The 18,812-nt window shown below is 36.7% G+C and overlaps 1 protein-coding gene across 1 annotated transcript; it reads right to left on the reverse strand.

Annotated features, from left to right (window-relative positions):
- Positions 1–10,692: 10,692 nt before the first annotated feature.
- Positions 10,693–18,425, reverse strand: LOC149011786 (U-box domain-containing protein 35-like). Its single transcript, XM_089163124.1, has 10 exons — positions 17,950–18,425; positions 17,717–17,820; positions 17,505–17,626; positions 17,204–17,428; positions 16,759–17,107; positions 15,783–15,884; positions 13,737–14,165; positions 12,435–13,226; positions 11,536–11,650; positions 10,693–10,778 (listed from the first exon to the last, which is right to left on the reverse strand). The coding sequence occupies exons 1-10, from the start codon at positions 18,128–18,130 to the stop codon at positions 10,714–10,716; spliced, it is 2,484 nt and encodes an 827-aa protein (XP_089019250.1). The 5' UTR covers positions 18,131–18,425; the 3' UTR covers positions 10,693–10,713.
- Positions 18,426–18,812: the final 387 nt, after the last annotated feature.

Genomic DNA, 18,812 nt, shown 5'->3' on the forward strand with positions numbered 1-18,812 from the left:
TGAAATTAAAGTTAATTTTTTTCCTATTAAGGGTAGTATTATAACTTGAAAAAAGAACAAATAAGTAAAAAGATAATTGCAGGGTTATTTTTGGGATTTTGAAAAAATATATAGATGTCACATCATCAGTAAACTGACGGAGCTTAACGGTAGGAGGGCATTAGTAATTGTTGACAAAGTTAAAGGTTGTAATAGTAATTTTAAAAAGTACAGGGGATAAAGTAGTAATAAAATTAAAATACAAGGGGGCAACAGTAATTATTCCGTTAAATTTTTATTATGATACAAAAATATTAAGCAAGGTGTTTGACTTTAAGCATTTGGATTATACTTTCTAAAATTGTTTGACTTGTAATTAAGTTATTCAAATGATGCCTTTCCCTGATCCATTGCCATAAAATAATTCCAACATTGCCTCAAGGCACTAATGTAACACAACTTAGCCTCTCTTGTAATGAAGGATCAAAACACACTCTTCTCAAGAAAAGATTATTTGCTTTCTTTTTTTTTCTTTCTTTTTCCTTTTATATATAAGGTTCATCTGGACCAGCTTATGCGTACTACAATCAAATATTCAAGGTAACTTTTATATATAATTTATATATAGAATAGGAACTGTATTTGGCGCAAGGAATTGCATTCTTTTGATCTCATAACATGAGGCATTAATCTTTTGCCAATTGAGCCAATTTTTTTAAGTTAAAAATCTAAATACTTTGTTCAAGAAAAGCATAGATACTTGTTGCAAATTCAGACACGAAGAAAAAAAATACTTGTTGCAATAATGGTGATGGGGAATATGCAATTTATTAATGCTCCATTTGAACAAACTTTAGATTAATGGAATATGTGCTTTTTTGGGTGAAATCTTGGATTGGAATATGGATGATGGCACAAATCTTTGGGAAATCTTCCTTGTTCATGACTGTTTAAAAAGATCAAAACTAAAAATTGGTTGAATAAGAATGAGAAATTAAAAAAATTTAATTGCATTTTCCTTGAGATGGGAAGAGACATGCATGTACCAGTCCTTAAGTGATCAGTGGAATCTGCAAGTTTCTTTTGACCCAAAAAAAAAATATGCTGGTTTCTCTCTCAGAGAAACATCAGAATAAGAAGAACAAATCTTTACCCAAAAAAAAAAGAAGAAGAAGAATAAAAATAAAAATAAAAAAGATGCATCTTTTGTTTAGTTTAAGAATCTAACATTATACATAGGAAACCCTAAATCTTAGACATTGCAGAGAATAGAACTTCATGTAACAACACTGCATCAAACACTAACCCTAACCCTGTACAACTTGTCAACAAAAAGGGAAAACTAAGCTCAAACAAAGTAGAGTTAGAAAGACTTTAAAGAAGAAAGCTGGAAGGGAAAGGCAAGTACCCATGGAGGCATAGTAGAAATAGTAGGGATATGAGTAGTCATGAGGTCCATTGGTCGGCGGAGAAGGAGCAAACGGCACCGTGTTTAGATAACTTGAGGGCGGCGGAGGTGGCGGTGCAAGAGGGAAATAAGAGTACGAAGGTGAAGCTGGTGGTGACTCAGGAAGATTGTATGATTGGGGTGGTGAATAGTAATCTGTAGGTGTTAAAGGAGGTGGTGGTGGAAGTGGAAGTGGGAGATAAGAGTACAAAGGTGAAGCTGGTGGTGATGGAGGCGGCGGCGGTAGTGGCAGTGGTGGTGGCAAAGTAGTTACTAGCGGTGGAGATGGTGAACAGATGAGTGGACATGTTGCACAGTTACTAAAACATAGCAAACCTGTTGAGGGTATTGCAGTATTATCATCCGCCATTGTTGCCTGCAAAAACGAGATCATCATCACCACTGTTAAGACTTCAATCATCCACAGAAGCCATGAAAGTCTTTTTCTTCTTAGAGATACCAATCTCTTCCCATTACCCATTTCAAATTGCAGTCTCTTGAACTGTAAAAAACTTTCTTTGTTACTCCTTGTGCCTTTACTCAAAACCCCCTTCTACGAAATGCATCAATCATGGTGTCCATGCCTTTTGAAAAAGTGACAGTTTCTTTTTCATTCTCGTGAAGAAAGGTGAAGTGGGATGTTGCTGTAAAGGAGACAGAGATGCTTCCAATTTCAATGGTCACTGTGTTCTCGATTTTCCAAAAGCTTTGTATTTACCACCTTGAACGTTTGAACGTAACGTTTGAACTTTTCAAATGTGACAAAATGGTTTAACGTTTCAATTTTTGAACTGTCACACTCATAGTAGAGAAAATCAAATCCTTCACTTTCTTAGCTGAAGTTATGGTTATGGGAGTCTGTATTTGTTTGACTAATTTAGTTTTCAGTTAACCTGAATTGGTTTTCTTATATGTCAAATCAAATCAAAGTAAGGTTCAGTTTTAATTTGGATAAATTAATAGCTATATTGCTTCTATTCATCATGATCGAAATCCTACCTGCTTGTTTTTAAAAAATTGATATAGAAATTTTGACCTAGATCTCAATCCGAAGGTCATTGTTTCAAGTTGGACAATTGCACTAAATTGAAGCAAGTTTTATAAGTCAAATGTCTTTCACCAAAACAAAAGCATCAACTGATCTCGTTTTAGCTGTCAACCTGGCTGAAACACAGAAGACTGGTTGTGTTTGGTTTTGTAATTCCTTAGAGTCAACATTAGAATCACATTTATAAGGAATCATGATTTTGTAGAATTAAGTTTTGTAGGGTCACATTCATAATGAAAAAACTATTTAGTTCTCCAGATTTTGTTTGAAAAACCATTTAGTTACTTTGATTCTAATAACTAAATCTCCCTGAAAAACTACTCGATTGACTTGATTTGTGATCAACTTTTTTAAAATAATTTTCAAATACACATTCTTGATCTTGAAAATCGTACTGCTATAATTATTCGCATTTGTTGAAATTTTCTAACCATAGGGAATATGGTTATGGTTGCTGGTTTCAACATGTAGCTATCTCAAAGAATTTTGGAACAACTTTTTGAAAATCAACGGCACTCCATTACTGAAAGAAAAGAATAACAAAGTTTAAGGAAAAAATAACTAATTAGAATTTCAGCCAACAGTAGAGAAAGCTTCCTATTAAACTGTCACCAGTCTACACAAAGAAAATGTAGTTAGTGCTTACATCTGGCAATAATGATTTCCACATAATTGGTAATAAATGTAATTTTTTTTTATTAAGAACTTCTTATACATCGAGATGAGAATGAGAATATTAATGCTGCCAAATAGGTATGAACCCAAGACCTTCCAGTAGGAGGTTAGACCTTTAACCCTTTACTAACCCATCAATAGCAATAAATATAATATTCTGTTTCCACAATTTTAATGGTTGGTGTTGATTTGTTTCAAAGTCCAAGCAAAAATCAGGTTGTGAATGCTGAACAAGGTCATCAAGCAAAAAAGGATTATCACTATTTTGGAAAACCCTAATGCTCTACCACAAGTAGACCTGTAAACGAATCGGATTCGGTTCAGATACGCTATCATCCAAATCCGAGTCCAAATCTGGCAGAAATTTAGAGACGACATCTGAATTCGAATCCGGAACTTTATCAAATATCCGATAATAATCTGATCCAATAAACTATCCAATTATTGATTGGTGATTGTCATTTTTTTTTTTCAATTTTCAATTTTCTGATTATTGATTATTGGTTTCCGAATCTAATTATTAACCTCTTTTGTTGAGAAAAGTGTTTAATACTTTATTCTAACGGATGATTTCCGATTTTCGAATCCTATTATCTAGTTACCGATTCTCGGTTTCCGAATCTGATTATCATCCCTATTCAAATAAAAAAATGTTGAATACTTCTTTTTTTTTTTTTAATCCGAAGAGTTTATATATAGGGTGGGGGGAATATTACTAATATAGGTGCCGCCGAATGGATGCAAACCCAAGACCTCCCACTGGGAAGTTGGGCTTTTAACCGCTCTATCTAGATAATTTTTTTATCTGATTATTATCCGCTCCGATAAGCAACTATTTAAATCCGAATCAAGTTGCTTAGCAGATGAATACGGATATTTTCCAGTAAGAAAATTTTTGGATACGGACACCCTTAAATGAATAAGAATGCGAATGCGGAGCCGGATTTCAGCTATCCATTTACAAGTCTAGCCACAAGAACTATTCGGTAATGGATGCCGAACAGTAAAAGCCAGGTTCAACCCAAAAAGAAGGTTGTTTCTTGAAAACCAATTGTTCTTCAAACAAGGAAATTTCGATCATAAATGGGGTTAAAGCAACAAATATAAACAACTTTCTTGCCGTGATTCAATTCTTCACAAAAGACGAACTCCTTGGAAGATTAGGAAACAAAGAATCCAAATCCAAAAAGGGGAAAAAAGAAAGATTTCAGCGGAGGACTGAGCATGACGAAAAAGTTTCACACTAGGGCTTGCAGAGAATAAGACAAAGAAGTTTCCCCCTCCCCCCTTTTTTTCCTCTTATAATGCTTTATTATGGTGATTCTAAATGGAAATTACCTATTGAGGTGCTTTCCATAGAATCACCTAATTTGCACTAAAATATGGAATCACCCTATTCCATAGACTTATGTGGATATTGAATCACTTTTTACCCAAATGGTTTTCTTAAATTAGAATCATCATTATGGAAGCCGGTTCTAGGGAATTGTGGAACCAAACACAACCTAAGGAATCCAAGGCAAAGGTGGAGTCTATATGGGAAGAAGATTGTGTTTCCCTCATATATATATAATATTTGACTAGAAATGTACCAATAGAGAAACCCAAGGACCTATTAAACTCTTCCATAACCTCTGGAATGGGATTATGAAAAAAAATCTGAGTTTTTCTTGATTAATAGACAAGCCTGACTGGGAAGAGAAGGCGTCAAACAAATCCTTCATAACAACAGCATTTTTTTATGTTTGAGCCCAAAAAATGAACTAATCGTCTACAAAGCAAACAGAGGACGTCTTCAATCCTTCACAATGAGCATAATAATCAAAATTACCATGAGATGCAGCCTTGGCTAAAGAATCCGTAAAAATTTGCAAGACAATGTTGAAAAGCATTGGTGACATGGGGGCACCCTTGGCGCAACCCTCTATTAGCATAAAACCGAGGAGACTAAGCACCATTCATGAATACCACAAAGCTGGGATTGGTAACGCACCTTGAAACCCAATTTATGAAAGTTGCAGTGAACCGTAATTTGTACAAGGCTGTGAACAAATAACTCCATTACACCGAATCATATGTTTTTTCTTAAATCAATATTGGTTGCAAAGTCCCAGGGGCCACTAAAGATTGCGCATGTTGATCGTGATCAAAATCTTGATCACTTGTTTTTCAATAATTGAGATTGAAATTTCGATCGAGATCTAGATCTAACGACCATTGTTTCAAGCTAAATAATTGCACTGAACTAAAGAAATTTCCGACCAAGTTTTATAACCCAAATGTCTTTCACCAAACAAAAGCATCAACTAATCTCGTTTTAGCCGGCAACTTGGCTGGAACACAAAAGACTGGTTGTGTTTGGTTTTGTAATTCCTTAGAGGCAACATTATAATCACGTTTATAAGGAATCATGATTCGGTAGAATTAAGTTTTGTAGGGTCATATCTATAATGAAAAACCTATTTGGTTCTCCCAATTTTGTTTGAAAAATCATTAAGTTACTTTGATTCTAATAAGTGAATCTCCCTACAAAACTACTTGATTGACTTGATTTGTGATCAACTTTTCTGAAATAATTTTCTTCAATTACACATTCTTTGAAAATCAACAGCACTCCATTACAAAAGAATAACAAAATTTAAGGAAAAATAACTAATTAGAATTTCAGCCATCAATAGAGAAAGCTCTTTTGTTTTCTATTTTTGGAGTTTAAGGTTCATTCGGGTCAGTTTGTGCGCACCTCGATTACATCCTTAGGGGGAGCTTTGTCGCTCGCACGGGTCAAACCCATGAACCCATGACCACTCCATTGAGAAGTATGGATCTTACCACTCTACCAACTTTGCATTGACAAAGAAAATGTAGTTAATGCTTACATCTCGCAAGAGTGATTTCCATATAATTGGTAATAAATGTAATATTCTGTTTCCAGAATTTGAAGGGTTGGTGTTGATTTGTTTCAAAGTCCAAGCAAAAACCAGGTTGTGAATGCCGAACAAGGTCATCGAACCAAAAAAAAAATGGCGAACAAGGTCGTCACAATGAGAAAAAGGATTTTCAAAAACCCTAATGCTCTGTCACAAGAACTACCCATTACCGAATAGGGAAAACCTGGTTCTGAGAACCCAAAAATAAGGCTGTTTCTTGAAAACTGGTTGTTCTTCACACAGGGAAATTTCGATTGTAAATGGTTAAAGCAAATAAAACAACTTTCTCGCCTTGATCCGATTCTTCTCAAAAGGATCATGGGATGGCAGACGATCAATCCACAACGAAAAAAACAAAAGACGAACTCCTTGGAAGATTAGGAAAGCAAGAACCCAAAACCAAAAGGGGAAAAAAAAGAAAGATATAAGCGGAGGGAATGAACATGATGAAAAAATTTCACGGCTCGCAGAGGAGAACATGAAGAAGTTATCCCATTTTCTTCCTCTTAACTTATAATGCTTTATTTTGGTGATTCTAAATTGAAACTAGCTATTGAGGTGTTTTATATAGAATCATCTGATTTATACTAAAATACATGGACTTAAGTGGATTTTGAATCACTTTTTTAGCCAAATGATTTTTTAAAAATAGAATCATCATTATGGAAGCCGATTCTAGAGAATTGTAGAACCAAACATAGCCCAATGAATCCAAGGCAAAGGTACGAGTTTAAATGGAAAGAAGTTTGTGTTTCTCTCATATATATAATATACTTCTCTATGAAAGGTCCATTTATGAGTATCTATAATCCTGAGAGGATTTTGTCTCTCTCATATATTGCTATCCTTTTTAGCATCGTAGTTCTAAGTTTCTGATCTTCGACGTTATTGTTTCTAAATCGGACTTAACTTCTAGAGGTGTCCGACAAATTAAGCTCAGGTTTGTGAGTCGAAAAAAAATCTTATACGAAAAGAAATCATCAACTATTGTTCAACTCTTTAGCTCAATTTGTGATTTTTGTGATCTAGTTTTTGTTGTCAACCAAACTAGCTGGAATTTAAAGATTAAGGAATACAAGGCAAAATTATGAGCTTGAACGGGTATAAGATTGCATTCCCTTCACACCTCTTCACCACATTTTTTATAGAATCCACCTCCAAGCGTTTTATGATCCGCTGTATCAATGTGCAAATGTTCCTCTTACATGTGTGATGAAGGAATATGAGAAAAATACAATACTTTACCGCTATCCTTCCACATTCCTCCCATCAAGCGATGTTGATCTCAACTAAACCAATCATATACCTAGCTAGTAGACCATTATGGTTTGATGTTTAATGTATGTTTAGCCCTTCTAGAATTAAGAAGCCAAAAAATAAGGGAAAATCACGTGATTAGTTGCTTTCAAGTTTCCCCTTACAAAAATAGCCACTCAATGTTTCATTTTATAAAACTAGCTAAAACTGAGTTTGCAATTACAAAACTAGCCAAAGTAGTGTTTTTTCATCTCTTTGGACATTTTTACCCTTAAAATTGACCGTATATGCATAGGGGTGAAAATGTCCAAAGGGTATAAAAAAATAATGACTTTTTCTTTCTAAACAAAATAGTGATTTTCTCGCTCGAAGTGATCAATTTTAGGGGTAAAAAATATCCAAAGAGATGAAAAATCAATATTTTGACTAGTTTCGTAAATGCAAACTCAGTTTTGGTTAATTTTGTAAAGTGAAACATTGAGTGGCTAATTTTGTAAGAGGAAACTTAAAAGAAGCTAATTAAAAAATACCAATTTTATCCTTGTATTCTCGTCATTTTAGATTTCTTTTTTTTATTATTTTGATAAGAAAAGTTTAGGATTATGGTTAATCTTTTTCCCCCCTAATTAGTAGGGATAGTAATATAACTTAATATAAGTAATTAAGTAATTAAAGTTTCAAAGTTATTTTAAACTTTTGAATAAATCGAAGATGTCATGTCATCACTTAACTAATAAAATTTAATAGCAGTGGCATCATTAATTACAAACAACATATAAAATTGAATTAATAATTAATAAAATAATAATTAAGCTAAAGTACCAACAATAATTATCCCATAATTATATGGTGACCGCTGATGCCCGGTAACAATCCCATGAACTGAATCCAAGATCCAAATCCAAATCCCGGCAATTCCATATTTTTAAGTAAATAAAGTGTGACAGGAGTTGTGGATGGAGTCAAGCAACCACAGAGACTAAAACTAATCCATTGTGAGCAGTTATTGACCGTGAACATTCCAACAACCATTGTCATTGAGAAATCTTGGGAAACTTTTGAGACCTCTCTGACTGATGCTCTGCTGCATTTGTATCAGTGATCAAGGCTTGTTGAAGAGGGGAAGAAAAAAAAGGAGTTGTATCACCAGAGTTGCAGAAAATCAAAAACTTGGGTAGATTGGAGGTGAGTAATCTTTCATGATCTTTATTTACGTTCTACATATTATTGCATTACATTCTCGAAAGAGCATTCCAGCCAAAACAGGCTGATTTTGCACATTATAACTCTCATCAACCCTGCTCTTGGTGGCTGGAGTTCTCTGCATTAATGGTTTTCTTTCTTTCTTTCTTTCTTTCTTTCTTTTTTTTCCTGGATGCTTTCATCTTAGGGTTGTACAAGACTCTGGGCCAATTCTTGTCCCTGACCCTGAACCCTACTGAAACAAGTCAAGTCTATTCCTACCTTGATTAGACTGTGTCAGAATAGTTGGTCGTAGCCCTAATTGGCCTTATCCCCTGTCCCTAGGCCAGTCTTGAACCCTAAACCGATCTCAAAAATTGAAATTAAAACCTAAGCCACAACCCAACCTAGATAGCCTATCTCAAATTTTTAAGAAACAAATCAAGGAATGTTCTTACCAACTAACCAATCTTGCATTGATATTATAGTTGTGATCATTTTTCTAATCCAAGCCCACCCTCAGGTTTAAAAAATGGGGCTTAGATCAAACCAGGCTGGGTCATCAGGGTTTTATTGACACCTACTATATGTGATCAAATTTAAATCAAATAATAATTTAAATATACATAATCTAACTTGTGTTAATTTTGAATTAAAATGTTCAAATATGAACTATCTAATATATAAAAAAAATTAAAAAAATTAAAAATCTATTTAATGTAATATAATTTTTAGAATTGTACACTTTCATTATTCTAATTTTAAAATATGTCTAACCAATATATAATACATCGGAAAAAAAATCTTAATTTCTACCCAAGGAAATCTTAAAGAGGGAAAAAAGGATTTTTTTTTTTTTTTAAATTACGAACACAAGAGTCTATATGTTATTTGCCCTAGTTGTTTTTATCATTGATGACCTAAAAAAGAAAATAAATATGTTTTAATCGTAACATATTAAAAATGAAAAATAAATCATTTACTTTCAACATAAAAAAATATATGTTTTTATTGCAAAATTACAAATAAAGTAAAAAATAAATCATTTATGTTTATTAAATTATTAAATCAAAATGCCTTAGGGCCTATTTGGTTACTTTGAGTTTGAAGATTTAAAAAATCTAGAGATTTCAAATCAATGGAGTCATGTTTCATAAAATTAACTGTTTGGTTAACCTAAATCTTTGTAATGAAATATGTATATTCATCCTGAAAAAACATTTATGGAGTCATGGTTCAAATGTTTAATCCTTTGATAGTAGGGATGAAATTTCTGGATTTCACCTCATACCTATAAATCTACAGATTCACGGGATTCACCCAACCAAACGGGTATAAATCTCCCATTTTTAATGTTTGGATCAATGTTAACATATAGGTTAATATTAAGGTGAAAATTAGGATCTTGATTAGGGCCAAAATCAGAGTCACAAAAATTAAGACTAGGATCAAGGACAAAATCAAGGTCATAATCAAAATCTAAATCTAAATCAGAACTAATATTAAAGCCAAAATGGTACAAACAATAATTCCAAGCCCACCCTTGACCCTAAAATCTCGAGCCCAAGCACCATTTGGGCACAGGATGGGTCAGGGCCACCAGGACAAGACTTGCACCTGTGTAATTCATCTTGATTAGGTTTTTTTCCAAAATCATGGTTGCACCGCCATAGACAAAACATTCAGTGTAGTTGACTAAACCAAGATGATAGAATGTGAAGAGGAAAGCCATAAAAAAAGAAATAAATATGAAAAAAGGGACGAAGAAGAGATATACAGGAACATGGATGCATTAATTATAGGTCACACGGCCAAAAGGCCAAGTGCAATGGTGTCTCTCACCTCTCATATGCCAACTATCTCTGACCTCCTGAATCAGTATTACAGAAGTTATCCAAACTTTGTACATGGTCTCTTCGCAGATTCTTACATGCCCTCTTCACAGATTCAGAACGTTCTACCCATGAAGAAGATTAAGGGAAAATTACATGAGGAGCTAGTTTTAGCTTTGTTTTGACAAAGACAGCCATCCATCCAATGTTTCAGTTCACAAAACTGAACAAAAACAAGTTTGGATTTACAAAACTAACAAAAATGGCATATCTTCTTCCCCTTAGACATTTTCACTCTCATCCTCCACCTTCGCCAACATCAGAATCTGCCATCGATGGCCATCACATCACCGTAACCCAACTTTTTCATCGCTGAGGAGACGATATCGGGCTGCGCATCGAACATCTTTCTGTAGGTGATCCCGGTGAACCTAACCAGTGAACTAAGTAGATGAAGAAGAAAACCAAAACATAGTTTTGTAAATTTTACTTTTAGAATAAGAAACTCTTAATCAATGCAGAATAGTGTAAAGTCATCGAACACAGGCAACATTCTCATCCCACCATTTTCATCTGCTTCAGTCAAACACCAAAGGACTTGACATGTAAGAAATCAATGATATCAGACTTAACAAAATTGCTAATCTCATGAACATGAACCATGCAATTAATCCACTGCTCAAATCGTGTTTGAAGGAAGAGAAAAAACACTTGAAGAAGAGCAAGACATGTGATGTTATGCCTCCTATTGTTAATCCTTAAAGAACTAGATGATTGATAGAAGGAAGTGAAGAAAATCAAAACCCTCAATGATGCTTAGCATTTAGATTCTCCATCATTTGCATCGTCAAGCAGTGTTTGTGAACATCGGAAGGGAAAATCAATTAGCAAGGTCAAAAGAAGGAATATCTCCACTGGTTTTGTTAGTTTTGTAAACTCAAACTTGTTTTTGTTCAGTTTTGTTAACTAGAACATTGGACGGCTGCTTGTGCTTTTAAAAAATATATATATTAAAAAAAACAAAAAACAAAAAACAAAACAAACAAACCAAAACTAGCTAATCATGTAACTTTTTCACCATGACATTTCTTAAAAATGGGCCAAAATGGAAAGAAACTAAAAATAATAATAATAAGAGCATAATAAACACAGAAAATCAACCTGAGCATTATGTTAATGTTCACTTACTCTCATCTGCTGCACCTAGCCTGCTGTTCGGTAATCTTCCTCTTCCATTTATATGTCGTGGACTTGAAGGGAAATCACTTGCTTGTGAAACATTCATACTGCTCCTCGAAAATTCCTGATAATGTGTAATCGCAGCAACATATAGAAGGTTTTTAGTATCAGGAGGAGTCAAATATGACACATCAACTTTCGTGTTCTTATTTAGGGGGGAAAAATATTTTTGCATTGCCCTGCAACAGATTCTTTTATACCCTTCCCACATAAGTAACGGTGGGTCTTGTATTTATATTCTCTTATTCCAACATATGCAACTCACCCATGATGAACAGGGAATAAAGATCTTGACCATTATATTAAGGGTGAGAAGGATATTAACACTGTATAATAGAGGGCTCATGACGACAGAGAAGTCTACTCATAGGATCACATCACCCATGGTAAAGGAATTCTCTCTTCCCACAAAAGAAGGAAAGCTTAATAAAAAGTTTCTAGAATCAGTATTGGATAAGTTAGATTGGACAAAGCAAATCAGAATCGTCCAAGGCCTAATCCTGATTCTAGTTGATGCATATTTCCTGATTCCAATCTTTTAAACAGGGCTGAGCATATTTGGTCTGATTCCTCAGTGGAAGAATTCTCTCTACCCACAAAAGAAGGAAAACTCAATCCCATATTTCTAGAATCAGGATTGGATGAGTTAGATTGAACAATTCAGATCAGAATTGGCCAAGGCTTATTCTGATTCTAGTTGATGTGCATTGGTCAATCTGATCTCATTCCTGATCAATTTCCCGCTAACCCTCTTCATTTCTGATCTAATCCAAATTGGAAACGACCAAGAATGATCCTGATTTTGAGTCTGGGTCTTTTAAACCTAGATTTATTTCAATAAGTCTCACCTGAACCCTGGAGAATCTTGATGATGATTGGGTAATCTTTCTGTAAGAAGGTAGCCCATACTTGAGATCACTAGAAGAGCTAGTACCCCACTTGGTTTCAGTTTTGCAGGATCCGAGATCTCTTAGCCGGTTCAAAATGGGCAAAACCACAGCACCCAAGTCTGGTCTATCTTTCCTCTGAAGCTCAGCACACTTTAGAGCGATCTTAGCAAACTCCAGAGCCTCTTCTACAGGCCAATCTGGCACTGTTGGATCTAGCAAGTCTTTAAAGACTCCATTCTCAATGGCTTTCTCTACCTTATGTGAGAGACCCATGGCAGGCATAGCAGTGATGATCTGAAGCAACATTATCCCCAAGGAATAGACATCTGATTTGATACACAACATTCCTGTTTTCTGATACTCAGGATCTATGTAACAGAAAGTTCCTGCTGCTGATGTCATGCGATACTGGGTCACACTGTCAGCAACAGAAGGAGGGACTAATCGCGCTAGCCCAACATCACTGATCTTGCTTACATAGTTACGGTCAAGGAGGATATTTGCAGGTTTGAGGTCCCTATGCACAAGGGGTTCTGGTTTGGTTTGGTGGAGAAAGTGAAGCCCCATAGCAATTTCTGCAGCAATCTTAAATCGTAGGCCCCATGGGATTGGTGTAGTGTTTCCCTTTCGGAAAAGCCTGTCTTCTAAGCTGCCATTTTGCAGGTACTCATATACCAAGCATCCGTATTCTGGGCAGGCGCCTAAGAGTAGAACCATGTTTGGGTGCCTGATGCAGCTCAATACCTCTACCTGCATGTTCATATTCACAACTGTAAGAATCTGAAGATACTTTTGACAATGAATATATGAAAGCAGGACCATATTTTCTTTCACCCATGATGAAGAGAATCTTTGTCATCCACAATTTTTTATGCTTGGATAGGGTTCTTGGAACATCAATGAGCGTGGGAGAGATAATGAGATCACAATGGTGGGTAAAGGAGTCCTCCCCCAACCCAAATGGTACAAAGACTGAATTTTCCATGCCACAGTAGAGGAGGAATTCCTTCCCCGATGGCCATCATTGCACTTGGATGAACGCCTTTAAGGAACCCAGAAAGCTTTGCTTGACCTTTGAAGAAATTAGCAGAGTAACTATCATGGCAAATTCATGGATTTCCTTCACCATGTCACAGACAAAGAAATATGTACTCCATCATGTAAAGTTGAAGCAGTTTGATGAGAGGAAAACCAAACTGGATGATGAGTTATCCTGTTAATACAGTAATTACTATATGAGAAAAAAGGGTATAAATGTACCTCTTGTTGGAATTGCTGCCTCCCTTTTTGAGCGTCTGGCCTGAGAACCTTGATAGCAACAGGTGTGTGATCAAGCCTGCCTTTATAAACAGGGCCATATCCTCCTTCACCAATCTTAAAGCTTTCTTTGAAATGTTGAGTTGCAAGTTCAATCTCCTCAATGGTATATTTTCTATACCTCACATCATTGCTTTGCAATTTAGATAGTGCTTTCATCTTTTCCTCTGCTTCCTGTTTGGCCTTCAATTCTGCATGTCTTCTCCTACTTGCTTCCCTTTCTGCTAGCTTTCGTGCAGCTTGGGCAGCTTCAATAGCAGCTCTGCATTTTGCTTTTTCCATCTCAGCAATTGCACGAGCTGTTTCTCCTGCAAGCCTGGCTTCCTCTAATTTCTGACGTTCTTCCATCTTCCATTGATGTATCTCTTTAGCCTGAAATCCAAATATCAACTTAACTATTTGTTCCCCTCACTCTTTGCGTTGGTAAGACTACACCATATGACCAAAATGAATATTAATTATGCAAGTCCTCACCTCATATAAGCTGTGAAAAATCACAGTCCAATCATATGTAATATAAAATTAGTCTCCCATTTTTTTTTTGAGGTCTCTAAAGTCTAAAATTTGACATCCTTAAAGAAACCTATAAGGTAACTATGATGATGTTTCCATTACCAACATAAACTCCAATAATTAATAATACTGCAAGACAAGTGGTCAATATTTTCGCAAAGATGCACCCATCAACTTGCTTTATTAGAAAAATTAACACGTAAGAGAAAAGGCTGTACCCAACAGCAGGATATAGAGCACTCTCAAATAAATTCCCACTTTCTTTTGATACACTTTTTCATCCTCTCTATCCCCTGCCCCCTATTTTTGTGCCACCAACCCCAACTGTTATCATTTTGGTTGTAGACCATAGAGCATGGCTGTACAAGGTTACATTGATTCAGACAGAAGCAGCAATGGACTCACCAGGCCATACTTAAAACTATGCTACAGTAGCACTACTACTTCAATAATGGTGGGGAAGTAGGTTAATATACTTTCACTTCCTTCAAGTTATGCTAGACTCAAACTGTATAAGAGCCTGCCACTGAGGTAGAAGCTCATTCCCTTCAGCAACAAAAATCACAACAAAACTATCATTTTAGGACTGTTTGGTTGCCTACTGAGAAGGGTCCAAGTAGGGTGGGAACGTTGTTCAGCTTTTCCAGAAAACCCAATCAAATTTGGCAAAATATTGAACGGGCAGTATCCGGGATAAAAAAAAAAATTCAATGGACAAGTCTTTCCACACTAGAAACCTGGAAAAGTCTATTCCACCCCAAACATCCAAACATTCCAAATCTTAGAAAATCTTTAAAAAAAAATTTACACTTCCCTTCACTATTCATCTATAAAGAAGAAACCCAAAAAGAAAATACACATCCCCCAAACACAGTTTCTGTTAATAAGACAGAGCTTGAAGGTTGTAAACCACCGTAGCAGCAAACAGTTTGAGGGTGGGGGTCAATGTATGAGTGTGGATGTTAAACCAACCATCTTTTTAATGTGTGTGTGTGGGGGGGAGGGGGGAGTCAGACCATTAAAAGTAATTGCAAAATGCCAAGGTCAAATATATGTAATGCCACATGACAAATCAGATATTTGAATTTCTATTTTTTTCCTTTGTTTGGTCCCTCAATTTGATGAGTCTGAATGCCAAAAAATCCTACGAAATGTATCCGCAATGGAAATGCAACTGGGTTCAAGTCACGTGTTTTATTACCTATGAAATCACGTATGTTATCAGTGACAATTTAACTCATCCAAAATTGGGTTCCCTGCTGATGGTTTTGATTCTTATGTAAACAAAGGGAAAAGGTTCTCTGAGCTGCTGGGATAGGGTATGCTAGCACCTATGTGTGTAGCATCTTTCCCTCCTCTGCATCAGATGAAGTGACCTTGCTGTCCTCCAATGTACGATGTCATTTCTATGCATTCCTCTATGCCATGCTTGCTCAGAGAACCTCCTCCTAGGAATAAAAAGTAATTAAGTTCAACCTTTTGCTTCGCTGTGATTGCCTCTTTGCATGCTGTACTATACATGTCCATGGTTTGCTTTAGCTCCAGCCTTAGCCTTCTCATTTCAGCCTCTAAATCTCGCTGAAAAGGACAGAAAATTTATTTCATCATAGTTAAAATTATAACAAAATAGAGCAGTAAGGAAACAAAAATATGCTGAGACTTCTGGAAGTGAAAAAATTTCAACTATAATGTATTGAGATGATGAAAGTGCACTTGGAAAACACACAAAACCATCTGTTTTCTCATATTAAAGGGCTAACTTGACAGTCATGGTTCCAAAAATGATGAAACCCTCCGAATTGTTAGATTTCGATTTTCCCATAGTTAAGGTTTCCACTGTGGAGTCGCCACGGATCAGATGTTGATATCAATGGATATCAGTTGATATGGTTAAAAGTAGATCTTTTCTTTTATCAAATACTTTTTTACACTGAATCAGGTCGAACATAGACTTATACACTCAATTCATATCAGTATTGGTACCAGCAATAACTAATATCAGTGTCAACAAATGAACTAGAACCTCGAGAGCTACCTAGGCAGTTCAACTTTTTGAAATTCCAACTCTATCAGAATTGGATGGATTTATAGTCAAGAATCAGCCTAAACACTAGAAAAAGCCTGATACTTTGAAGTGGGAAATGACAAGAATCAGAATTTCAATCCAGCGAACTCGAACCCATACTGGTTATTAGGACCTTGGTTGAGCAGTAACCAATATGAGACTAGAAAATCCCTTTCCATAAGGAGTCAAAGATCAAACAATTCAGGGATTGGGTAAGGCAGATGCCAATGTACGATCAGGTAAATATCAGTGTTGGGCACGACCGATACCAATGTAGGTACCAACACAGATAGTCTGACTTTTAAAACATGGATTAATTGCACGCTGCAGCAATGCTTTACATCCCTGCAATGCAGCAGTTGATATATTAACTCCTTCTTTACCTACCGAGGAGCTTGAAGAGAAGGAGCTGCCACTGGCAGTGGGACTATTAAGAGCAGACCCCGTGCAGAATTCCAGATTTTCTGAATCAATGTCCATGGACCGGAAACCCGTGCTGCAGCTGGAGAAGTCACTTTCAAGGTACAAGGAATCTTGGCTTGAGTTCCTTGGCATAGGGGAGTTGAAATCCATGTTTTCCATTAAAAACACGTTCTCTGCACTGTTCCTTGTCCGTCGTTGCAATCTAATCATTAATTCGCGATCCATGTTCCTTTCCAAAACTTTTCTCCCAGTTCCAGTTCCAGTTCCAGTTCCTGTTCTCCTCCACATGTCCCTACCACTCGCAGAAGGTGATCTGGTGCACCAAATTAACAACAAAACCATTTGATCACTGCCTGTGACAATAAGAATCGATTATCCATTCTCTAGCAAAGTCGAATTTTGGACTTACCTGACACCTTCTATGACAGGAATTTCAGGTGGTCGAAGCTGTGGAAGAGCCCTGGGAGGTGGGTGTAGTTGCGTGGGCAAAGAAGGAGTATGCAAGACATTAAGAGGCGGAGGCCGACTAGCTGATCTGATCGATGTCACTTTCCCCTTTGAAATAACGTATACCGTACAGAAGTCTGGCGCAGATTTGACCAAGCATGTTCCCACATATGGATTCCTAAATCTCCTGCGACAACAAAAACAGAGATTACTAAGTATTGATCTAGACACAGAAAAACTTGAGTTAGCGAGTAGCTACAGACCTAGTGATGGCATTTCTAGTTGATGCGCCAACAACAATGTTCTGAATGCATTGTATGTTGAGATAATCGATGATAGCCTTAGAAACATCGAATTCATCAAGCACCACCTCCCTGATCTGAACCTGAAAATCCTCAAGGCTTCAAACGACCATGGTTTTATTGGATTTACGTAAGCTTTTAATATTACATGAACTACACATTAGTGAACATACCCCTTTACGAGTGCAGTATCCACGGTAGGGAAGGAAAAGCTGTCGGATGTCCTCAATTGACTCTCGGTATGCATCGGGGTTAGCCTCGTTCAAACCCAAACCCTCTGCAAAAGAAAAATGAAATATTTATCTGGGCATTTCATCAAACAATGTGAACGCATATCCGTAACTGATTATTATAAGCATCATCATTCGGTTCAGAAATGATAATGAGAGAAAGAAAGGGTACCTACGGTTTTGCCAGCAGCGATTGGTAACGTGGATGAGGATAATGTTGGCATTAGGGTTCAAGAGATTATCAATGGCCCATTTCACAGCATATTGACTGTTCCTGTCCTTATCAATCGCCACGGCAACGGAACCGTTCGAAGTGCCGCTCATAACAAGAACATCTTCGGTTAACGGGTGAGCCATTCAATTACAGAATGACTATTTCGTTAGATGGTGTGGTTTTCGATACAGTGTCCACTCTTCACGGTCACTTTCACCAACACCACCACCACCTCCACCAGGATGTCGGCCGCCGCCACCACCTGCGTGGTGGAATAATGCAGACGCCGCTGACTTACTGCACACAACGGGATGGGGAAGAAGACGAGAACGGATGGAGCAAAGACATAGACTACAAAACTGAGCCGTTCCCTCCACCTGCCGCGTTCGCTTTCTTCCTCCGCGAACTGCGGGCGACCACCTCACCATGCCTGAAGCAAGACACTTGGCGCAAAACAGCAACCTCAAATCATCTAACCAACTCTTCGTTACCAATTTTTTTTTTTTTTTTCTCTCTCTCTCTCTCTCTCTCTCCATCTAAGCTTTTGACTTAATCAGGTAAATCTCTAGTTTGACACCGTGACAGTAAAACTCACGCTGTCTTGTACCGAACAAGCCAACTGTGCTTCAGGGTGTGGATCCTCTTCTCCAAAGGAGAGGAACCGAACCCCCTGAGTTCACGTCGCACTTCTATATCAAGTATCAACATCAAATCATCCAACCAATCAACCTCCTCGTACCATTGTCAATGTCTAAATCCAGGCTTGCCGTTGGGAGAGCACTGAGCACCTACTATTTCCTAATGTTTTTTTACCCCACATTTATT

The sequence above is a fragment of the Hakea prostrata genome, chromosome 7 (genome assembly GCF_041222555.1).
Source record: "Hakea prostrata isolate BN-2017 chromosome 7, UWA_Hpros_2, whole genome shotgun sequence".
Taxonomy (NCBI): domain Eukaryota; kingdom Viridiplantae; phylum Streptophyta; class Magnoliopsida; order Proteales; family Proteaceae; genus Hakea; species Hakea prostrata.